At 38.8% G+C, this 26,114-nt stretch overlaps 1 protein-coding gene across 1 annotated transcript in view; it reads right to left on the bottom strand.

The window, feature by feature from the left end:
• TBC1D9 (TBC1 domain family member 9) overlaps positions 1-26,114 on the bottom strand; it is a 53,594-nt gene that overhangs the window by 24,499 nt on the left and 2,981 nt on the right. The window contains exons 2-7 of the mRNA XM_027652665.1: positions 14,223-14,333; positions 7,789-7,907; positions 6,122-6,350; positions 4,782-5,043; positions 3,465-3,672; positions 273-479 (exon numbers count right to left, since the gene is read on the bottom strand). Coding sequence (XP_027508466.1) covers positions 273-479; positions 3,465-3,672; positions 4,782-5,043; positions 6,122-6,350; positions 7,789-7,907; positions 14,223-14,333 — 1,136 coding nt within the window. The remainder of the gene's footprint in view (positions 1-272; positions 480-3,464; positions 3,673-4,781; positions 5,044-6,121; positions 6,351-7,788; positions 7,908-14,222; positions 14,334-26,114) is intronic.

Raw genomic sequence — 26,114 nt, 5'->3', positions numbered from 1 at the left:
CACTTTCCAGGAAGATATACTGTAATTTCAGAATGTGGTAGCAGGAGTTAGAGTAGCTTTTCCTCAGCAATTACGATTTCTCTTAGGTCTAACACAAAAAAATAGATATCTTCATTGTAAAATTTTAACACTTCAGTTTAAGGAAATTAAAATGCACTAACACAAAAGAGGTAACATTTCTGTGTACAAAGGTTTAGCTTTTTTCCTGGCTCCCCTCTTCCCACACCAGTTAAAATCCCCCTCTAGTAAATCATTCACGTTCCTCCACATACCTCATCATCTGAGCTGATATAGCTTCCAGAAATATTTTTTTCCAAGTATATTTTTGAAGTGGTTTGTTGCAGAAAGTCCGAGATCCTCTGTACAAGAAAGTCTCTGTCTTTCAAGTTGGCAAAGAGGAACGTCATTCTGTTTTTTGTGCTGATTGACAGCGGGCTGGGCAGCACACTGGAACTGTCTGCCTTTTCCACTATTGTCACCTAGGGAGAAACAGGAGCTACAGCTTAAGATCTTTAATTAATCAAGTTGCTTGGTCTAAGAAGCCATCTTAATACAATAAACCCACACTCCTTTTGCCCTTGTATCAAGTCACTATGGACATCCCTGTGCATGGAAAACATGATTTGCATACAAGTCTGAAAGGTGAAAGCTGTCATCCCTCGAACAACTGGCTTCAGTACATTCTCCAGCAGAACTCCTCTGCATAACTTATTTTCTTCAGGCTTTATTTTAAAAGAATCAGTAAAACAAAATTCTGTCTGTGGGAGGCAGATCTATGGGCCTTTTTGTAGGACTTCCAAATCCCTCTCCTGCTTCTCAGCACCACTACAGGCTGAATCAATGAAGACTTTTGCTTACCTTTTATTGCCAATACATGGGAATAAGCCATTTTTGAGACAACACTCGTGTACTATTATATCCTAGTTGTATACTGTGATAACAACTGTTATTTTAACTGTATATTCACAGCACACAGAAACTCAGAACAAAGGGAAACTAACCTAGCATGTCTTCTCTTACAAAGGAAAACATCTAACTCTGTGAGGTGCAGGCTTCTGTTTGGCCTTCAATTGTTAGTGGAGCGGTCACTAATCTAACTGAACTCCATCCAACCTGTAAACAGTACTCATACAACAATCTATTGAGTACAAGGAACTGGTTTCCTAAGCTTTCAGTAAATCATGTTAACACAAAGAAATCTCAGGGAAAAGTCACACACCGCTGATGAATTATATAACAGCTGTGTGTTCTAAACATTACCAATTATTAGCCTTAAAAATAAATCAATCAATCAAGTTTGTGCAGTTCACACATTGAACAAAACGCAAATCACAATGGTAAATATTGTTTTTAGAACTTTAAATGATTTTTTAGGTAATGAAAACTGACTGCCTTCAGAATAGAAAGGGGCATATTTCAGTTTGCTAGGACCTTTACTTTTGCTCCTTTGTTAAACCCTTTTTAAAACGGAAATCAATGGTAAGACAATAGTGCAATAATATTAATATCTCTTTAGCTAAATGGATAATCATTTTTCCCACATTTTCTTTGAAGATGTATTTCAAGACTGCAGTGCACAGCTCCAGGTGCTAAATGACTTCTATGTTCTTCCCACTTCCTTTTATTTTTCTGTTAACTACAAACATATTAGTTATTTGTTATCTTATAGGACCTTCACTAACAGCATATTGAAATTAGCTAAAAAGTGTTCCTATGTTATTTTTCTGTTCCTCTTAAAAACTGTTTGAGTGCAATCAGCACAAAGACAGACAAGTTCTAAAGGCACAGGGCAGACATTACAGCAAGCATGCCCTGCTCCACTTATCTCCTATTCAACAGAGACACACACACATCTGAAGTGCTGATCTTGGAGAGTGCACCGATTGTAGGTGCAGTGAGCAGTGTAGTCAGCCACCAAAAATCATCTTTTTTGACCATAATTCGTGAATCAATGCTTATTGTCTCAACTGTCAAAACACCCCCAGGATACCACAGAATACAGGAATTAGGCTAAGGTCTAACCCAAAGCTTTAGTTAAATAGAAAGCTTTCCCTTAATTATTAAGGGTACTGATCAGTTGTTCTGAGGAATGACATTACCCCGTGGGTTACTGTTCTCCTTGCTGGTGCTGAGACTTAAACCTGTTCACACAAAAGCACTTATTCCTTCATCTATTTCTTAAAGCTTTAGAGCTGCTTTGAATCCTGTGCTGCTGTGGCTGTGGTTATCAAAAGCAGTTGCTGAACCTGCATGCAGGAAAAGGGGCCCTGCTAAATGAAGACTTTGCTCTCCTCATCCACTGCTTTACCTGGAGGACCATTGTTCCCATTGATTCCCAGACAAACAGTGCAACCATAATTGAATGTCTCATCTCAAATAACCAAAGCCATTGCGACATGCTGTCAAGAAGCTGTACTTCAACATTTCCTAACAAATACTGCTTTACTCTTAGTGATTCAGGCAACCAACAACAGGACAAGGGGACATGGGCTCAAGCTCTGCCAGGGGAGGTTTAGGTTAGATGTTAGGAAGAAATTCTTTACAGAGAGGGTTATCAGGCATTGGAACAGCCTACCCAGAGAGGTGGTGGATTCACCATCCCTGGAGGTTTTTAAAAAGAGATTGGACGTGGCCCTTAGTGCCATGATACAGTAACTGGAGTTGGATCAGAGGTTGGACTTGATGATCTTGGAGGTCTTTTCCAACCCAATCTATTCTATGATTCTATGATTCTATGATTTGTGGGGGGAAACAGTGCCTTGAAATATTCCATGGTTCTTCAGTTAAGCCAAACTGTCCTTGGTTACATCAGCCTTGCTACTACTTCCAAAACTCTACACAATTTTCTATCAACCCACAAATCAACTCAACCATAAAAAACCTCCCCAACACAATTATTTTTTTATTGCATCAAACAAGCTTTTTGCTGAACGCCTTCTTTAAGTGACCAGCTTCAAAAAGATAAACACACCAATTTGAAAAATGCTGACAAATATTTCCCATATACAGGAATAAACAGTTGCAAATCTGCACGAAGAGACAATTCAAAACTTTAGGATCTTTTTAATCTTTTTACATCTGACAAAAGCAAATCATGTCTGACAGATTTTTTAACAGAATTTTAACTTATTGATCTAGGAAATTTCACAGTCCATCCCTCCCTATGAGGCACAAAAAAAGGACAATGAGGCTGTAAATCTGAATACAAATTATGGGACAGGAAGGACTCACAAGGGTTGTGAAAACTGAAAGAATTGCCTGTGAATTTTAGTAGTAGGAATCACAAACTAAGATATGCAGTCATTAAATATTACTTAGAACACATCAGAATAGTATGTTCACAAGAGATTAAAAGGTCAAAAGAGGTTTTCCTCAAAAAAAAAAAAAATCAAAGCTAGGATGCAATATCCAAGAGGACATTGCTTTATTATTCGCCCTATAAATTTACAAATACAAATATTTACCTCTCGAAGAGGGATAATAAGGCTGCACAAGTTTTCTTCTTTACTAGTAAAGCAAATGTAGTTTGTAGAAACAAACATCTGACCCAAAATATGCATTTTGTTGAATGGAGTCCAAAGAGTACAGTCTGTGTGCCCATCTAATTTCTCATCCTTGGGAAGCCGGAACAATGCACGGTATCTCTCACTCTTTGCTCTGGCATCAAGATCCCTGAAAAACCCACAGAGAGATTTTCTTGTTTTAAGAAATACATAATACATTTTAAGATCCATTTTATGCAAATCATGGCCAACATACAACTCAGCTAAGCATGGAGTGAACAGCAAAACAGTGGAAATAGTTTGCATGTAGGAGATGTATAGTCTTCACTGTTGGAAGGCTCTAAAACTACATGAAAAAAAAATCTGCCATGAGTGATTTAAACATTTATCCTGCCTTCTCAGAGGGGAAGGACCAGATGAGCTTTCCATATTCATCCCTGCTTTCTGAGAATATATACAGTGAATCCATTTTTTATTATATAGCAATTAAAAAAATGCTTCTTTGAGGTTTATTTATTAACACGATTGAATCCTTAGGGTTAGAGCCTGTTAACAATTTCAAGACTTAATCTTGATAACATATTCAGTGCAAAACACTTACTATTAAGAAAGACAAACCCAAGTGATATATTGCATGCTAGATGTCACTAAATAATGAGAAATATAAACAAGCACTGATTACAATTCTGTATGGTTCACTAAAATTACCAACATATAACGACAAAAATTTAAAGAAATAATTAACTGCAGCGTGATACCAAAGAAGCAGAAATATTTTCCGATAGTTCTTCATCCCGTATAATTTTATGCCAATTTTTGTATCCCTGTTACCTAAAGTAAATTTTATATAGAATTCATTAGCTAGAGTCATTTTTCAATCCCAGTTTTAGGACCAAATAAGAATGTTAGGTACATTTCTTAATAACATTTAAATCACTTTATTACCTTCTCCTAGTGCATCAAATGGCCTTACAACAGATAACTAATGCAGCCAGTGTTGAGAGATACTCTAAAGAGCTTCTGAACAAACTAGAACTTGTCTCAAGTTTCTTTTATTTTTTACAATATGTTCATATTCAAATGTTGTCCCTTTCCTATTTCTACAGGACACCAAGTAATTATATTCAAGTAATTACTCACATTTTGCCACTGCTGGAATCAATCATTCCTTTTGGACTAACAGTAAATGGCAGCAACATTAGAAAACTTTTGGACAAAATCCTGGGAAGTAAAAGGGTTGAGGAGGAACAAATGACTAAGAGACAGTGCTATACCTACCGTTTTAGTGCAGATACTTTTTTGGGGGATTTCTTTTTCAGTTTGGGTAATGACCTGTCTTGTTCAAACCCTTCATTGTCCAGAAGCTGTCGCATCGCTATATTGGCAAGCTGTTCCATTAGTTTAAATGTCTCACTGATATTAAGGAATACTGAGAAGAAATGTTCACTTGACCTTGTGCTCACTTTGATCATATCAGGGAAGAGCAGTGTAGCATTCTTTTCAAGTTGAGTGATATCAACCCAGCGGATAACTAGTTTTGCTGAAAAGGAGCAAACAAAGAAAAAAGGTTCAGTACCAAAATGAGCATATTCAAGAGCATTTATGTTCCTCTTCCTATAAAATGCATTCAGATGAATTTTCACTGCTTCTTGAAACGTTGGGAGCTCAGCACAAATAGACCCAGCTTGTACAAACAAACTACTATCACCTGACGAGTAGCAGATAAAAGAGTTTAAATATCATTTACTTTGTTTACAGAACACCACACAAGCATTACAATGCTGGGTAGCCTAACACAACTTATCATTGCCACAGTACTTGCTCAGACTGACATCCTCTTTTCCTGTGGAACCAAAGAAACAGTCTAAACACATCAGGCAGGCTTGTGTTATTTTTATACAATTAAAAGTTTCAAATATTACAGTAATGATAGATCCTTTGCTTTTTTCCAAACACCAGTACAGGTGGTGTCCTCAAAAGAGAGGCTAAATCTACATTTCTTAAAAAAAACCAAAAAAAAAGACAAACAAACCAAACCAAATAAACAATCAAACAAAACAACCAAGGAAAAAACAGAAAATCCTGCCATTCATGACTGGGGATTGATCCATTGCCCATAACCAAGTACTGCAGATTCATTCACCTCCACACTGTTTTAATTAACTCCCCCTAGAGCAGACTGGTTGCATCCACACTGTGTAGCTCATTCTGGGTCTCCTCTGAGACCTTTATGTTCTGGAGTCGTACAAGAGTTCATGTGGCATTTGAGGTTGCAAAGTCTGCCAGAGAAGTACTGCAGGATTGTATAAGAGCAGAAGGAGTCAAAACTGGTGTGATCTCGTCCCTATTCCCTTTTGGGCACAGTTCCTGAGGTGAACCATGTCTCTAAACAATGCACAGGTATTGTTTTAGAGAGAACTACTTTGAGAAATACAAAACAAACAAGGGAACAAAAGCGTGCAGTGAAGCAGGGTGACAATCATGGAATTGCTCCCTACTCCTCTTTTCCTCAGCACTGTCTTTTTACCCCTAGCGTTCAGCAGGTGAACAGTAATAAACTACAGAAGATTTCCTAACAATTCTTAGATGCACAGAATACCATTCCACCAAAAACATACCTTCCCTGCCCATAAGGAAAGAGTAAAAGCAAAGGTGATTAATGCTGAGATACACCCAGCCCTGACGGGGCACCTTCCCCTTCCAGTAACTGCAGGAGTAGTAGTTCACCAATTTCTCTTCTTCTGGCATCCCAAAAAGCTTGTGAAATTTCACTATGGCTTCCTTGAATTTTTCTGTATCATCATCCTCTTTGATGCCATTGATTTTGTTGTACTCAGCGATGATGCCCTAGAGCAGGGAGTGAAAGAAGTACACATCATGTTAGTTGCCACAGGGCATCAGGTATCCTAATTACCATTGGGATTTGTAACATTTTCCTCCTAGGCGTAAATATGCTCCCTGGGATAGGATTTCACCCGAAAAATTTTTTTCAAAAGGGAAGGAAAAATAAAAGGAAAAAAAGGATCTGTTATTCATCAGGGAAAATATAAAATGACTTCTATGACCCCTTTCACTGGACCTCAAACAAAAGAAAAAAAAAGTCTTCTATTAGATTAACTGTCACAATGGAAAATATTATTCCCACTTTCAGGTGCTGATGACCTTCATGAAATTTCAAGCGGCAACTGTCTGGTGAAAAGCTGCTCTTCATATCTTGAAGACTACAGCTCCTTCTGTTTTATGCTGAAGCTCTGGTCTATTCACTTATTTTCCCCATTTCTTTTATAATAATCTCTATTGCCTTTAATATTAAAGTTGTAAAATGGAAACTGACTTTTTGCCTTCAACTCGCTCTGTATTTACATGCAATGTACAGTATAAGATAGAGAATTCATATTTAGTAATAGAAGAAGTACAATACTACTTATAAGTAATATTTAGTAGTATAAGACTAAATTCACATTTAGCATTTGTCCAATTCTAAGAAGTAACTATTTTCTTAAAGGATTATATTTCACAAGACAGAGGTCTTCTCATATGTTTCCATGACCATCTGTACCCCTCAAATCTGAGTCACTAGTAAAACACAAGCAACTAGGGGATTCTTAAGACAGTTGACTTATTACATGAAATGTTAAAAAAGGAATGAAGCAAAGCATATGCTTAGAACACATACCCTGTAAACATACTTATGTTGCTTATAATCAATCTTTTACCAAGTATTTATTTTAGATAATTCTTAGTGCAGTAAAGTACTTTTTACCAGTATAGCTACTCTCTCTCCTATAAAGAGAAAAAGAAATTCTGAGAAAACCAACACCTCCATACCCCCCACAACCAACCAAACAAATCAATGAACCAGCAACCCCTAATACATGAAATGTAAATGTCAGAACTACAGGATTTAACTACACAGAAGAAGGGAAGGAGACATTATGAGCATATGAAAAAAAAAAAATAAAGCTTTGCACTGGAAAAACAGTCATGTAGAAAACTGTCAAAGTTTAAGACAGGCAACAGCACAATTAATTTTCGAACTTATAATGTCTGAAGCCCTGCCTACATATTTACATGGGGATTTTTTTAGATCACAGTGCTATAGGTACGTGCACTAATCCCAGTTTCCCTGATTCTTACACACATGTTGCTACTTAGCATCTGGTTTTCCTTCAAAAATGCAGAGCAGTCTAGGGACTACCATGTCAAATTTGTTTAGAATTCACATCAGTTTTCCTTCCACAGTCACATTTATCACTAACAACATTTATAGTAGCATATACACTACCTGTATTTTTCCTCTGACAAATGTGTTTATGTCGTTCTCATTTTCGAAGATTGAAAGAGTTTGCAACAAATGCTGTTCGAGCCATTCCCAGTGTTCAGTGATTTCCTTCCTTGAGCAACCTGTATGTAAAAAAAAACCCAACCAAAAGTCACAAAAGAAGGTTTTCACCGGCATCAATGGCCTCTTAATCATAAACAGAAGACTCTAAGAAAATTTGTCAGCAACTGGAGAGGCAGGATTTCACTAGATGTCTGGAAATTCCAAAATTTTCTCCCATTGTATTTAATTTCATAATAAATAGGCAGCAACATTCAAGACTATTCTGTGAGAAGCACAAGCTATTTATGTCAGTGTCATAAGCAAAAGCCCCCTACATGTAGAATTCTAACTACGACGACACTCAGAAGCCTAATGTGACATTAAAGAGTTAGAAAGGTATTACCTGCATCTTTTAGGAACTGACAATACAACCCCTACAGTTGTATATTCAACCATTGGTTCATAAAATATCCACCATTAGATGCATCTCCAAATTATGAAACAATGACAAAATGTCAAGAATAATAGCTAAAAGGGATCATTTTCCAGACAATTCTACTACAACGTCCCTTCCTCAAAAGAAGTGTTGAAAGACCTATAAGAAAGTTGTACCTTTTAGGGGAAGATGGTTGTCAGAGGTGGTTTATTTTTAGTGATGAAATAATAAACTAAACTTTGATGACCCTTGTTTCCTTAGGAGATCAAAAGGGGTCAGGTGAGATAACGGATACTGAGGAATCAGCATACATGTAGCCTGTAAAGTCTTATAGAAAGGGATGAAAAAGCTTCATGTATGAACTAGGGTTTATAAACACAAAGTTTTGTTTCTATTTTACTTTAGATGGATTGTAATAATTATAACTTCTATTTTGATCCCATTCTCAGTATCTCGCAGAATAAAGTCCTTGGTGCTCTTCAGGATCTCCCTTTACCCCCCTCCCCAGGAGGAAGAATAAACTCAAGTGATCAAAAAAAATTTTTCCCCCAAAAAAGTATGTTGAGAGAATTCTGTCAAAATTTAAGTAGTTTCAGAAAACAAACATTACATATTCACAGAGGACCTACCAGCTAAATAATGCCTACAGAACTCAACAAAATAAGGGCTCATGTGAAACAACCACTGGAAAGAGGTTAAATTGCAACAAGCTGCTGCTAATAACTTCTTCAGCTTACTTCAATAGCAAATGATGGGGAACAATATTCTTTGTACAGTATACAATCAGAGCTTTAACACGACTCCAAGAAGGCAACAGAATGCAACAGAATGCAACATTCTGTGCAACTTCCAGGGGAATTTCACAATTCTAGTTGTAGTATGGATACATAAATGATGTTGCAGAATAGCCTGTATATGTAATCAATATTTCAGAACCACTGGTGCTTCCTCTTAAAACTACTGGATGCAACCAGACTATTCTGGAGCTCAGGAGGTGGTCTGAAGACTATTTTATTTCTTCTTGGCTTTTAAACTGCTGTAAAAATCAATGATAAAATGCATGAGCTATGTATATAAAACCAGACTGTCATCAGAAAAATTGCTTATCTCTTGAAGAGCAGTGACAAGCAGTGCAGACACACTATCATGATGAACTATTTATTAAGGCTGTCTATTTCTGGTTTGTGGTTCATCAATTATTTTTCATCACTTCTTATGGACCTGCTTTGGTTGACTATTCTCAACTTGCGACAATCCACCTCATTTTCACCACCACTCCACTACATTACTATTTACTCTCCCAAGTCTCAGCAGATCATGAAATCAACCCAAAACCTACACCCCAGTTATCAATTCATCATCACAAGCTAGATCTTTCTCTTTGCTTTGTTCACTCAGGATTAAAAAATACTTTTGCTGCAATGTCTTAAACCATAGGTTATTTTCTCTCTGCTACTGGCAAGTTTTTGCCTATCTTAGTGTATTAAACTCCTCATACAACAAGGTCAGTGGAGAAGGAAGGGGAGGAGGTGCTCCAGGTGCTGGAGCTGAGGTTCCCCAGCAGCCCGTGGTGCAGCCCATGGTGAGGCAGCTGTACCCCTGGAGCCCACAGAAGACCACTGGGATGCAGAGATCCACCTGCAGCCCAGGGAGGAGCCCACGCTGGAACAGATGGATGTCAGGGCTGTGATCCCATGGGAGGTTCATGATGGAGCAGGCTGCTGGCAGGGACCTGCTGACCCACGGACAGAGGAGCCCACACTGGAGTAGGTTTCCTAGTGGGACTTGTGGCCCTGTGGGGGACCCATGCTGGAGCAGGCTGTTCTTGAGGGACTGCATCCCATAGAAGAGTGACCCATGTTGCAGCAGTTTGTGAAGAACTGTTGTCTGTGGGACAGGCTCACGCTGGAGAAGTCCATGGAGCACTCTCTCCCGTGGGAAGGACCCCACACCAGAGCAGGGGAAGGACTCCTCTCCCTGAGCAGTGGTCGAAGCAACTTGTGATGACCCGACCGTAACCCACCTGCTCCTGTCTCCCTGCACCGCTGAGGGGTAGGAGGTAGAGTTGGGAAGGAGGGAGGGGTGGAGGTAAAGTGGTTTTAAGATTTGTTTTACTTCTCATTATCCTGCTCTGATTTTGTTAGTAATAAACTTTATTAATATCCCCAGTTGGAGAGAGGATGAGAAGGGGCAGTGGCCTAGCAGGTGGGGTGCAGTAACAGCATGAGCAACATGGGAGCATCTCTCAGGGTCAGGGTTAGGTTTCTAACATCTAGGCTTGTTTGTCTAAGGTAGGAGGTGAAGGCACAGAGGAAAAGTGATCAAGTTAAGTCCTGAGAAGAAAACTTAAAAGTCATACAAACATGCTTTCAAACACACTCAGAAGTATGATCTCAGTTTTGTTTCAGCTGGTGACTAAGAAATAGGAATGGCTTAACTTGAGACTGCTGATGAGGCTGTCATGTCCAGATTTGTCTTCCAAGCAGATATACTTACTTGAGATGCTTGTTAGTCAACCTGAACACATTTCTTTGAGTCAGTCTGTACATCTACTTACTGGAGATGGAGATTATTTCTTTACTGAAGATAGAATCACAGAATATGTTGAGCTGGAAGGGACCCACAAGTTTCATTGAGTCCAATCTCTGGCCCTGCACAGCACCATCCCCAAGATTCACACCATGTGCCTGAGAGCATCGTCCACATGCTTCTTGAACTCTCTCAGCCTTGGTGCTGTGAGCTCTGCCCTGGGTAGCTTGTTCCAATTCCCAGCCACCCTCTGGGTGAAGAACTTTTTCTAATATCCAGCCTAAACCTTCCCTGACACAACTTCAGCCCATTCCCTCAGGTCCTGTCCCTGGTCACCACAGAGCAGAGATCAGTGCCTACCCCTCCTCTCCCCCTCCCAAGAAGTTTTAACTGCAGTGAGGTCTCCCCTCAGTCTCCTCTTCTCCAGCTGAACAGACCAAGTGCCCTCAGCTGCTCCTCATATGGCTTCCCCTCAAGGCCCTTCACCATCTTCACTGCCCTCCTTTGGACTCTCTATGAGCTTAATATCTTTCTTATATTGCAGTGCCCAAAACTGCCACATTATTCAAGGTGAGGCCACCCCAGTGCAGAGCAGAGCAGGACAATCCCCTCCCTGACTGGCTGGCGATGAAGAATATGACAAATTTCTGTAAGAGATTACAAGTACTAAATAACCAGCACTACCCTTAGGGAACAGGGAAGGACAATGCAGGACAAATCCGAGTTGCATAGCTAAATGCAGCTAAACTCCTTAGTAACCCATATAATTTTAACAACCCTCGATCAGTTCAGACGGAACTGCTTTAGTTGCAAATTCATAAAATAACCACAGTGCAGAGCCTTAGGGAACCCTGGGCTGCTCAGCTTCAAGGTTATGTAGATAAATTATTTGCTTTCTGTAAAATTTCACCTCCCTGTTAAACCCACGCTATTCCCCTCAGGTGACAAGACTAAGCTAGTGCAGTCTTATAATTTAACAAAAATAACTAAGCCATCAACCAGATATTACGAGACTAAAAATTCAAGAAACACTCCACAAAACGAAATCATGGATATATACATTAACTACATTACAAATTTCAATTAGGGCTAAGATTCATAATTGAAGAGCATGTTTATTAATACTAGCTTAAATGTAAACACAGTACCATATTTTTACATAAAATCCACAATATCGGTCACAGAAGAGAAAAAAAACTCTCACAGTTCATCAACACCATAAATTTCTACATGAATGGTGCATTCTTTTATTCTGGGGCCATAACTCATCTGCCCTCCATTTTATGCCCCTGGTTATCTGAGGACACACATTGTAGGTATAAAATTGTAGTCATTGTCTATAGGCACCAAGCAAAACAACCTGCAAATACACTTAAAGTAAAGTCATATGGCCCGTTTCCAAACTTGTTTTCTTTGGAAGGGAGTCTGCAAACAGCAAAAAAACTTGTGTCCTCAGTTGCCCCCTTTCAAGTTCATGGGATAGAGGTGGTTACTAATTGCTGCACACTGATATCTGGATGAAAGGAAAAAGGGATTTTATGTGCAACTACCTCTACTTGTGCACCAATAGCATAAATAAACACATGGGCAAGTACTTTTAAACTTCTTTCTCATGACTGAGAACCATGGAAAGCTGACATGCATTTTTTATGGTCACAGCAGAGAAGATGACAGTACAAAGGAAGAAGTTAAATGAAGATTTGGAAAAAACCTTCATAATATTGACAATTTCATTAATATCTGGTTTTACTATTACATGTCACAAAAGATAAATTATGTTATTTGAATTTTAAAATCCTCAGGGAGTTGGTACTAATAGATCTAGAGGGGGGAAAAGGCTCTTTAAATGTATGCCTTCTTTTAGGTCTGATACTATCAAAAATAGTAAGAAACACTTGTGCTAATACAAGCTATTAAAAAATTTTCTGTTGGATTCAGAATGTGACACAGGTTTGATATCACCTTTGTCAGACACACAAATCATATGCTCCTAAGAACAGAGCCTGCTCTGAACTGCTAACATTGTTACATCCGTAGGAAACCTTCACTCATTCCTCTTCCTCTTCCCTTCCCAAGAGGGGATTTTTCCGGAGGAAAAGTCATCCAAATTATCTAAACGGCAAAATTTTTGTTGAGAGAATGTGCACTGGTGAGACAGCACTGTTAGGCCAGAAGAGTCCTAGAGCTTCATTAACTAGTGTTTCTGAAAGTCAGGCAGCAGTGTGGGTGCTGGGGGTTACGAGGCCATTAAAGAGATGACAGACACGTGTGCACTTCTCATCTCCCTCTTTTCTCAATTTTCTTTTCAAATGAACAGAGTTTTAGATGTTGCCTAAAACAGCTGCTGAAACTATTGAGCTAGAGGTGTTGCATGGAAAAGTTTCCATTTGCTAAGACTGAAAAGCAACACTACCAAACGGAGGATCTGACCTTACAGGCTTGGCAAATCAAAGCCAAGAGACCTTGATCTCCTGCATTCAACTCCGGACACAAAACCAGCGAACAAAATGTAAGACCAACTACATTTTCTTTGATGCTACTTGCAATCAGTACCTGACCACAGAAACAAGGATTTAGTACAGGATCTGATGCAATCAAAAGTCCTATTTAATGTATGAAAATTGTTTTCATGATTCAACTGTTTTTCAAAACGCAGTTGTTTTCACTAACTACCATAAAGACAGAAGGAGCAGTCTTACTGTTAGATCTGACCAAGCTGGAGCATTAATGACCAAAACACACACTTCTGTATTTAACCTAGCTACCATCTTGCTGAATTTTCAAGTACATCATATTTAGAAGGACCACACACTGGCTGAAATAAACACCTAAGAGGTAGGCATCCCTGGGATCTAGATGGTATTTATCCTGGAGGAGACTGAGTTCACTATCCAGGAAACGCTATCAGCTTGTATATATTCATGTGAGTGCTGGGGCTGCATATTTTTCCTGGTTACCACTGCAAGGGAAGCCAGGTGCCCTGTCTGGGTAATTTGAGGCCTATAACCCACGTATTCCTCTGACCATCCTCTCTAGAGATACCCCATCACCCAGGAATGCTGCACTTTAGAAGTGCTGCAGGAGTGAGCCATGGGCATGGAAAAGAGCATGCAAGAAGGAGGAATGGATACTATACTACTTGCCTGGGAACACCTTTGGGAGATGAAGAGTGGGAAATAACAGAGGCTTCTGTCCCTACTGCAAGGCCATTCCTAGTTTTACTCGGTCACTGTGCATAACACACACACACTCTGGCATTCAAGTCTATTAGAAGCTCGTGAGCTTCTCAGTTTTACCACTAGAGCAGGTTTTCGTCCTGACCCATTTATTTGTCCTGAAACGACTGTGCTCAGCAGGAAGGATGCTCTCTAAAGTATGTGACACAGTATCCAGGAAGAATAAAAATCCATGTCAGTGTATTTGTCCTTACCACAGGCAATAGTCCAATAGACCAGGGAGTCTGGAGCTTGGTAGAGGATTCGATATGGTGCCACTCTGGCACTGGAGTCCAACACGACATCAAGAGTACCCACAAGGAGACCTATGGAACAGGAAATTATGATGAAAACAGTGATAGACCATTCAAGATCCCCTCAGAAGGGGCCTCTGCAGCCCCTCCCCATTCCATTTCACCCTCCATGGTAAAATGCTTGTTGTCTTATGTTGTAAAGAGGAAAAGTGACCCAGCAGGGAAAAATCTTCCATTTCAACAGGACTTTGGCTCTTAAATGTACCTCAATTCTAACATAAAGACAAACAAATTGAAGCAAAGCAGAAGGTAGTTGTGTTATCAAATCATGTTCAAAAGTTATTTAGTTCTTTCCTGTGTTTCATATACTGCTGGAGCCCCGGGGAAAAAAACCCCACCAACTACTACCCCCTCCCTCCAACACCAACAAAAAACCCCCAGACAATACACCCTAAAAGCATTCAAAACTGGAATGTTGGCTAGGAAAAACTAAGACTTCCAGCAAAAATAATTTTGCTACTTAATGGTTTGATTCTTTAGGGTAGAAAGGATCAAAATGCCTTAGAGTCAAGCTGTTTTCCAGATGAAAGGATACTAGGGAAAGACAAAGCCATACTGTTTTCCAGAAGTAGCTTTGAGAATTCTTTGCTACTGAGGGGGCCATCAACAGTTGCATACCAAAAGCTACCAATAATTCCTAACTATATTTCCACAAATTCTTGATCCTATTTTTATAATAAACTACACACAAAACAAAACTCTAACACCCCAAAACTCTCTTCCACAAGAAAGACCAATTTATTTTTAAAAGAAATAAAAAGTTTTTCCCCTTTTCACCTCCAAAAAAATTTTTCATCTCCCCTGCAGAGATGTCAGATTTAAATTTTCATGTTGAAGTTCCCAGCAAATTGTTTCAATTGTTTGGAAAAAATTTCAAACACATTGAAAAAAAAATGGATGAAGTTCTGGTGATTTTTTTTCTGCAGATACTTATTAGGGGTTTTTTTTGTAAACAGCTGAAATGAATGTTTTAAAACACTCCTGGTGAAGTTTTCTTCTCTTTTCAAGTGGCTGTTTTCATCTTTTACTGTCAGTTTTATTAGTTCCTCATTCTCCTCTGTCACAACTGGTACAGAAGACTGTTTCCCACGCTGTTCTTCTTTCAGATTTGCATTATATATCACAAAGATAAAAAAGCACTACCCATTTTCCATCTCAGTAGATCCCTTAAATCTGAACTGAAACTGATACTTACAAAATCACTGATAAGCAGGGTATTTCTATTTCCCCATTTTATGTTTTCTATTTGTATTTCGTTTTATACAGATCTTCACAGGCCAGATCAATTGTAACTCTTTCTGCCTAATGCCTTAATATCCACCACTTTTTAATACAAGAATTCTAAAGTACATGAGAAACAAGCCTGGACACAACATGAGGTCATTAGTAAGGTGTGTTACAAAGCTATCTGCCGATTATAGGATACGAACAAAAATGTTAATGTAAAACATCCCAATGTTCATTAGTCTAACTAGCTTTAGTTGCTCCTCTTGCCATCTTAAACCCTCATCTCTCACACATTTTGATTACTGGTGTATACTGAGAAGCTGCCTCTGAACAATCTCCTCTCCCAGCCCTGCTAGATACACCCTGACTCCCTCCAAACTCAGGAGAATTAAGTAGGTTATAATGTTAATGCTACTTCAATTAATTGTTTTTTCTGTTAAATATACTCTCACAAACCAAGTATGGTCCTGGTCCAGAAAGCACATGACTACTTCAACCAAGTGCAAAGATCCTCAGACACTTAAAGCTGCCAGTGAGCTCAGCTGGAGTTCAGACCAAGCCAGACACTACACTGCCTTCATCATCCGGGTTTGCTGCAAACACAGCAGAATTAAGCAAAGATTCTTTATGCTTTTCAGCTTCACATGACTACTGACAGTACTAAATATGCACTAGGCATGATGTAATATCTAAATAAAGTTGTATGCTGGCCAAATGCAATCTTCTCTGAGCTACAGAAACACTGTTAATTCTCTGCATTCTTTAAAAATGTGCTTGTTTCTCTCCTCCTGCTGTATTTCCAAATTTGTTGGCGTGTGGGTGGTCCTGCCAACAAATTCTGCCCCTAGTTCTAGGAGGGCACTGCAGCTGTGAAAAATGGGATATGCAGGTAAGGTCATGGAGTCAGAACAAACCTACTGACTTGGTGCAGCAGCATCAAGTTCAGAAGAGTTTCCCATCCTACCTTCATCTCCCCTGGATATGGGAGACAGGAGAGGAACAGCCCCCTGTGCCACCAAACATTGTAAGATAAAGCATGTATTCAAGAAACATGGAAATCACTATAAAAAAAAAAAACAAACCACCAACAAAAGAGACAAGCCAGCACTGAAACAACAGATGGGAGGTAGGAAAGGAAAAGAAAACAAATAATACTTTCCAGTGGTGCAGTAAGTAGGTGTTGCCCTGGGGCTTTTCAGCAGTGGAAACAGGACAAGGAAATAACTGTGTAGTGAGGTTAAAGGAAGAAAATTCACAGAGCTCCAGAAGATCTCATGGAAATTCAAAGTCTAGATTACCAAGATAATTACAACAGACAGTTTATCCGGAAAATCTTACTTCTATCATCACATAGCTATTTTGATACATGATACATGTGATATTTTAAAAAAATAAATTATGTGGTTTTATAACATTAAAACCAGTTAATATTTCCTTGTGCAGTCATGCAGCTACACCTGTCTGCCCTCCTTCAGGAACTGTTCTGTTTTGCATTGTTAGGTCAGCACTGGCTTTTTAGGTTTGGGTATTCATTTTTTGGTTGGGGTTCTTTTGCAATGCAGACGTGATGCAACCAGAATGAAGTCACAGCATTTCATGCTGATGATCTCTTTGGGGAATTTCTACATGAAGAAGAAATGAAAATTAAAAAACACAAAACTATTAACAGCATTTTAATAGTGTTCATTAATTCTTCATAGAGCAAGTACCTTTTCAGATGTGATTAAGTAACTAAAAGTTTCTATAGAAACAGAACAGAAACAAGGAATCATATTCCTTAGATTAGACAGGCCTTTGGGCAAGAGCCAGTAAATTACCCAGGCATCAAATCACATGACTATACTGATTGCAAGTTTTTTCCCATTATTTCATCAGGTTTCTGACTAGATACTGAAATAAGGGAAGAAATTCTCAATGTAAGAATACTAGATCTGCAAGCCCTTGTTGAAGCGTGATGTTTTCATGAGCAAAGGTTAAATAAAGCACATGGTATAATTTGTAAGATTAACATTTGTCTAACTTACAGCAGCCCCGATCCTGAGGGCACTAAAGCACAAGCGACCATATATCGAGGAACAGTCCCATGAGACACACTTGCCAAATTTCTAGAGCAACCATACCAATACAGGGAAAAGGAAGGGATAAAGCCTTCATTTTATATAGTCTGGTTCCTCTTTTGCAAACTTGAATTCTAAAGCAAAGGTCCCGAAAATGTCTTAACATTCTCTTTCTTTTCTGTAAAACATAGACATTAGCAGAGGAAAAACAGTGATATGTAATACTTGGAACCAGGGAATACAAAGCCACAACTTGCTGGGGGCCTGGGAAATTGCTCTTGCATCATGTTACTGGAAGGACAACCAGTGCACTAGAGGGAATTACTGGAAAGGGGTTCAGTTACCTGATGCAATTTGTGCTGAAGGAAGATATCACACTACATTTTACTTATCTGACCACATTCAGTGGTGGCTCACATTTAGTCATAAACTGGAGGGGGAGCCTGTAACCACTGCAGAAAGTGTACAGACTAGTAGTCTGTATTCACACATTAAATTATGATGTACTCTACTTGTATCCTTACACTAGCAACCGACTTTCAACCTGTTTTTTTGCTAGAAGGGATTACGATCACATGAAGCCTGACCTCCTGCATAACACAGACTCCTTTTAAGTCAAATTATTTCTATCTCACCAAAGAATATTTTCCAGAAAGGTAGGTCATTTTGATTTGAAAACTAAGCCAATTGCTTCAGCCAGTTCAGATTTTTCCAAGCACCACTGCACTGCCCTGCTCTTGGGAGACCAGCATTCCACATGACTTACAGTCCAGACTGATTACAAACTGCCCACCAACAGTAATGAAATCAAGGGATGATCTGCTGTAGAATCAACCTGGTACATTGCAAGTTACCACTGAAAGCACACATACTTCAGAGTATGTGGACAAAAAATACCTGTAGTAAGTCACAATATCTGTGACTGTTTGGATATCCACGTCACAGATCTTTGCTGCAGGAATACTTCTCCCTCTTTATTTTCTTTCTTTTAAAGTATAACTAGTGATAATTCTTCTATCTTTCACAAAAAAGTTGCTTTATAAAGCATTGATTGCTGGTGTTTTTAAAGGAAAAGGGAGTTTATGCACTGTACACATGAACAATCTTTTTTAGTACCAAAGGATTTTCTTATAACAGTAACCCTCTTTCACGGAAAGTCACACTTTAATTTAAATAAAACACAGACAAAGACTAAAGCGTCTTTATCACCTTTCCACATTCCCCCTAACAGCAATGTTACAATTCTATCTGTGAGCCTTTGGCGTTTTTCCTGCTAAAATACACTGGCCTCTCAGACTAAATTGGATTACATATCCAACCAATAGTGAGGATCTGGGTTATGTATTACCTCTAGCACACCTTATTAAAACACTGAAGCCAATGAATTGTAATAAATAATGACACTTCAAAGCTTAAGAGTTACCAGCAGCTTTGTTGCACAGCAAACACCATGAAAAAGCTTGGGATGGTATCAGACAGCGATGCTTCCGATTCAGCTTTAACTTCAGAGCAGAGGTGCTTCAGCACACTCCAGTGACCTGTGATACATCCACTTCTCAGTGACATGGTGCCACCTTGTATCACACCTTGCCCAGAGCTGGAAGGAGGTCACTCTGCAGTTGGTATCACTGTTTTTGTGCAATGTTGCCATGCAGAGACACCCTCCCTTCCCCCAGTTTGCCAGATTACAAATGTGTTATTCACCTGACTCCCAGCAGCAGAGCCCTGCCCTGCTGTATCCTTCTCCCAGATCTACATGAATACAATCTACAGCCTGACAGTCTCTCACAACACGTTCTGCTAGGTCAGACTGACTCTTGGAGCCACGCTCATGAGCTATCATCAAATAGTCCCATGGATGCCAGCAGCCTATTTGTGTAGGAGCTCAACACCGCAACTAGGAAAACTTGCAATGTCACATGTGCCAGTTGTAAGAACTTTTCAAAACAGGCATCGTGACATTCCAACACTGAATCAGAAACACACTGCTTAAAAGGTTCTCAGTATTTAAAGCATGCTGATGATGACTCCTTCTCCTTCCACTGAAGGAGCTCTGGTCATAAACCTGGAACACCCAAGGGACCTATTTAGACTGTAGATGTCAGCTGATTTCCAAGAAAGCCTCAATCAATAGGGTTGATTTAAGTCATATTTGCACCATGAGCATTCAGTTTTATATTGATTTCATGGACAATGAATAAACTCTTCCTAAAGTTTAAGTATTACTTCCTGGACTATAAAAACAATAACTCATAAGAATACATAGTATAAGCTATTGTTTTTCCTAGTAACTATAATGAATCATTACTCTTCCATTCTTTCTCAAGGCAGCTCATGTGATTAGCCCTCATTTGTTATTACAGGATGAGATCATCCAATTACTTGTCTGTCAAAACTCAACCTAGAGCAACCATCTGAACTCCATGGATAATACCATGGACAAATCCTTTTAACAGGGAGGGTCAGTTCTGTTTGATTTAATTTCATGGGGAAGCCTATATGAATAGTAAATATTATACACCACTCAAAAATAATTACAGTGTTAAACTTTCAATACTAGTAATGATACCCACAAAAGTAGGAATATAACCTCTTCATTGTGAACACTGCCCTTGAAACTTTATGAAGGGTTAGGGTTTTTTTACAGGTGTTCATTCACATAAACAAAGGTAAAATAAACTCTAAAGACTTATTTCATAGCTGTCTTTCCATGTGGGTTATATAGCATTTGCTTACATGGGCATCTAATGTGGAATCAAGAAAAAGAAATTTTTCCTCTCAACATAAGGTGTTGAAACTAAGATTTGTTAAGTATTCTCCAGCGTCAGCCTTTGTTGCTCTCTCTTTCTACTAATGCAGTTCTATAGAGCATTGATTTGTCCAGCCACCATTTCCTTTACACAATTTTTCGAACCTGTTCAGTGCAATGGACTTTGGGGATGAACTGTCCCTCTACTGACATTTAGCCAGAAAAGCAGCAGACAGTACTTGCTTTTTCTGTTTTCAGACTGATGGACACAAATGAGGGAAGATGGAAAATCTAACCACTAATCTTTAAAAAAAAAAAAAAAAAAAGCTCAGGAAGGGCCAATGTGATGATCTGGCTTGACTACTGAGGGATAAAGCAGTAACAAACATTAAAGCTTTCATCCAACCTACAAGTTTAACAATTGTAATTGAATTAGATTATCTTCCAAATATGTTAAAGTGATCAGCAATTGAACTACAACCACAATACTTGTCAAGGTGTCCTAACGACTTGTGACCATCCCTGTAAAAAATCTGTATCTTAACTCAAACCTAAATCTGACTGGGCTTAGACTTCCAGCTTTTAGAATTTTTTGTAACTTCTTCTGTAAGGTGAAGGGCCCTAAGCAGTGTAAGGGTAACCACATTTGTCAGTGGTTACCTTTATATACTAAACAATACTTAAAGAATTTCAGGCTTATAAACCTTTACTGGCTTTCTCTGCAACAGAGAAGAAACCAGAATGTGCATTACATTCTGTATCTATCATTACACACAGATAAATACACACAAAGCAAAAGAATTTAAAAAAAAACCAAAATAAATTTCCACTGAGGCTCAGTTTTGCAGATGATGAAAAGTCCAGGCGAAGAACTCCCAAAAGAACACATCCAAATAATAAATTCCCAGAAACAAACCCACCAGAATTTAACTGAAACAAAACCCAGCAGAAGTAGGAAAACACAGAGAGATGAGCACTGACAAGCTATGCTGGACAGTTACAGGTATGTGAAAGCTTACAACACAGAGTAAAACTGATATTTGGACAAAACCTCAAATAAATAATCTCCCAGTCCTGAAGAAAATGAATTTTATACTACTTTTGGTTTAATATAAACAATTATTCATAAATATGTAAAAAAAACCCCAAAACATTCAGGAAAAGCAATGTCAAGTATCACTGACCAAAGCAGCAGTGAAGTCACTGAATTTCACTCAAAACTACTTATTTTAAGTATCCCATTCTCTCAGAGTAGCATAAGCAAATTAAACAGATTTCATCCAAGAGCAAAATTTAAATCAAGTACATCTGCACCAATATACCATTCAGAGAAACTATGTAAGAGTAAGGAACATATCAAGTAAGGAGGAGCCATTTAAGGAAAAGGAAACAAAAACAAAACACCACCAAATAAAAACAAAACAAAAAAAACCCCAAACATAAAAACTCCCAAGAAGAACCACCAAACAAAAAAACCACAACAAAACAGAAAAAGGCCCAAACAAACATCACCACTGCTAACCCAAGAAAAATTACTGTAAACTGAATCTAGTCAATGAAATCACTGGTATAAATTGCGAAGTGTGTACAGTAAACTCAGGTTTAACTAAGAAAGAACAGTTCTGAAGCACAGTATGGTCAAATACAAGCTAAACCTGAAGAAAAGTAATAGTTTCAGAAAAAGATAATTTTAAATTCTAACTGTTCTGACTGAATACCTGCTGATAGGTGAGATTTCAATAAGCTATCAGAGGAGGCACTTTACCAGGGAAATGAATGATGCTGAACAAAAAAATCTCAGTAACTTTGGCTAACAAAATACTGGAAAAGGCAGAGGGAAAACATAAGACAGGACCGTGAGGAAAGAACAACAACAACAAAAATTTAAAAATTACTAAGTGACACTAAAACTACTGCTGTAGAACAAATTTATACATCCCTACTTGGAAACTTTAGAAAAAAATAATCAGAAATCAGGCCTAGAAAATACTTACAATCATTCTTTTGAAAAGAAAACAAATGGAAAGGTTATCAAGAAGTCCTCCAGAACCTAAGCCTACCTAAGTACCAGATTTAAAGGCAAAAATGCGTATGAAATTTCTGAATATCAACACTGATCAGACAACAGGAGGATGATTAGTGATCAAAGAGGGAAAGAAAAGCAAGATTTCAGCCAAATGCTTACAGCTCTTTATACATTTTGTATCATCATACTTCAATAGCATCGGTAGCAGGGACAACTCCTGTCTATTACAGGAAAAGCCATATATAGTGTGATATTATGATGGATTAAAAACAAGTGGAAGTCACAAATCCTAGGGAAGAACAGAGAAAACTGAGTGGATTCTGCCTATGCCAAATATTTACAAGAAGAAATTTTGAATTACAATATATGAGTTTTTATTAAGTTCCAAAAACATTTGAGTATATATTGGCATACCCTGTGGAACCATTTTTAATTCCACAGAACTCCCCCTATAGAGGGCCCGAACCCCTGTGAAATAAGATATATTCTTACAAGGATTCATAAGTGGATAGTGGAGGGATGGAAATATGGAAACTGATGTGAAGAAGTGCTACTTCTTCTACACCTTTCAGTGTGGGACTAAAGAGCAATAACAAAAATCCTGTAAGCAACACAAACTATGGCATAATGCAGAAATTTACTAAGAGGCCTAGACATTTATTGCTTACTATTCTGTGATCCTGCGTGACATTTCCAACAGGGTTTCCTATAAACAGGAGAAACACCAGGCCATCCTGGAATTCCACGTGTCAAGCAGTAATGTTATTTCAGAAGGCAAAAATGGCAAAGGGCAGCTCAGCTCAGAGGCCTTGATGGGTCACACTACTCACAGGGTAAAAGGTGAAGTATCATTCAAGGAAAGTCTTTGACCAAGAAGCATTACAGTAGGGAAAGCAAAGCTACACCAAGCAACATCTCAGGCCCTGTGCCTGTGCAAACAGCGCCTTGCTGCAAGAATTGGAGATCAAGAGAACCTTTAAGTAGGAAGTGAGACACCTTCCAACTGAGGAACTGGGAAATCGTCTGGGAATTCAACAGAAAGACTGGTGAATCAAACAGCAGTTCAACCCCAGACATCTGCATGTTCTCTTGAAATGGAAATCCACTACTGTGAAAAAGCAGAACACACCCACAGCAGATCCTAAGGAAAAGCTCAGAAGCATCAGAGCAGATTTGGGGTACTGCCAAATGACAGAGTGGAGCAAAAGAGACTGGTTTCCACTCCATGAGTTGACATGAACATGAAAAGCTGATAGATAGGCTGGCCACCCCTATTGGTTATGCTAATTGCATCCATTTTGATAAATAACTACATTTCAAGTATCAGAAAAAGCACATGCCTTCTACTCAAGTGTACCAAGTTTGACATGCAAAATCTTAACTGCTTGAGTTAACAAGGGCAGAGAGTGCCAAGTTTGTTAAGGCATGTACCATCCTTTGTTCAGGCAGATGATACGCTGGCCAAAAGACTTTCTAAACCTTAAGTATAAAAACAGGTTTTCAAGCAACCTCTTCCTCAATCCTCTGAATTGACAGGTTGAGAGCAAGACAGAATCTTATCTCCAAACTTGATCTACTAATTGTGTTGTCCAGCAAGGCCGCAGAAAAGTCTTTCAAGCTGGAACACTGTCACAGTATTAAAAATTGTATTAGATCTGACACTGAAAGCTCACATCAGCCAGCCAACCTCAGAACCCCTCCTTTCTGCTCTTCCAATGTGGAAATTAAACAATAACTCCTTTTGCAAAAATATCTGGGGAGAAAGATAGTACTTCATCAGATTCTTTTATCACCAGAAGTCAGTAAATTTCCATCTGCTCTCTTCTGCTTAAACATTTGAATCATCTTTGGCAACACCTCATAAACTTATAAACTCCTACTGCATCCCTCACGCATGCACTGTCCCAGCTGTAAGTATAAATATACCCTGTCTGCAAAATAATTCACTCCCAAAAACAGTTCTTTCAAGCTAAGAACAATTTATTTGCCTTGGGATTCAAAGAGATCTTACAATAACACTTTAAACAAAATGACTTAGAATTCATCTCTGCTTCACCCACAAATGTACACACGCAAAAGGAGTACAGTAGCCACAAGTTAATTGTACCACACCCTCAGTCTCTCTTCCTGTAAGCTCCAAGTGAATACATTGCTCTGCCATCCACTGTTACTCTCACTAATTCCTTTTAATAATGTTTCCAAGTAGAAGAGTTTGGGAAACATTATCCCAGTATAGCAGAAAGCAGTTAGAGACATTTTTAAACCTATTTGTCGCATCTGAATGCAAGATACACTTAAAAACATGAGCCTTTTAGTGTTTATAAACTTTATGGTATGTTCAAGATCCTTACATCCATGAAAGTAATACTATCATACAGGGCACAGTGCCCAAATGATGGTAGGGATTTGGGTTCACCTTCTCTCCAAACACCTCTGCTTCAGCACATGCAGGCTGCTGTGCAAAAAAAATACACCAGATTCTTCTGGAGAAGGAATTATTTCATGTAGGCCAAACTACCAGGCTGCCCAGGGAAGTAAGTAGAATATGTATGAAGGAGAAAAGGTTAAAAACATCCAACACCTTTGAGAAAACTAATAACAGGAAAGAAAATACTTTTTTCCCCTGTTGGTGAAAAAAGGGAAGACGAAACTCCTGAGCAAAGGTCACAGAGAAGCAATACATGGGCATGGCATTATGTGCAATGCATGAAACAATTTAATTTAGGAGAAAGTTCATCAATCATTAAGTACTTTTAAAGTAGCAAAATACACTTTTTTTTGGTTCTTGTCCTGGAAGATTAATGCAATGATGCAAGATAATGTGAGTTTGCAGAATAGCTATGAAAATCCAATTTAAAATCCAATTCACAAGTCCTTCCTATTTTCCTTTTGTTAAAAGGAAAATAAAACCCAAGCAACCCTTCAGTTAAGCCATGCTTACAAAGAAAAGTTGCCCCGATGTGACCGGTGCCGACATAGACACAAAAATTTAAATGAGTACAGACCTTACTTCAGTAAGACTTTTAGCAGAAAAGCCGTGTCTCTGAAAAAATTATTGATCAAATACATTTTGTTAGGAGAGATGACTTCTATGGACTCACTAATCATCACTCCCTTAACACCTAACAAGATCATCCTAATTCTTCTAACTTGTTACAATACAATATTAAAATAAGTGGGAAAAGTGTCTCCAATGTCCAAATAAGCATTTAAACAGTGTTTCTCTGTTCAACAGTTACACAAACGAAGGTCAAGAGGAGAGAACCAGTGTAAAAGGGCTGATTTTTCACCCCTTCCCCCAAGGCAACTGATACTCCTTCTGCAAAGGGTTGCAGCACTCAGAGTGGATCCAGGAGAACAGATAACACCAGTACTGTTCTTCAGTTCCAACACAAAGCCAACAGGAATTACTTTCACCACCCCCAAGGCTATATAAAATGCTTGTTTTTAAACTGAGATGTGTCAAAAGACCTGAAAGATGAGGCCTTCCAGACTTTGCTCTGATGACGGCAACCTTTGTCCATAGGATGGTAGTTAAGTGATGGAAGACGGGTAACACAGAGACCGTGGCAGATATTTCATGCCTTTCAGACTCATTTTCAGAGTCACAGCATTCCATCCACCTCCAAAGAGGTCTGTCCCCAGTCTTCCCCCCTCATTCTCACTCACCCACATGAAAGCACTCTGCCTCTTCCTTCAGCTGCATTACAGAGCAGCCCCAGCTAAAGTTCTTT

The sequence above is a fragment of the Corapipo altera genome, unplaced genomic scaffold (genome assembly GCF_003945725.1).
Source record: "Corapipo altera isolate COAL_440 unplaced genomic scaffold, ASM394572v1 69, whole genome shotgun sequence".
NCBI classification, from domain to species: Eukaryota; Metazoa; Chordata; class Aves; order Passeriformes; family Pipridae; genus Corapipo; species Corapipo altera.
The sequence above is the reverse complement of the archived record's forward strand: the minus strand, read 5'-3'. Positions and strand labels throughout refer to the sequence as shown.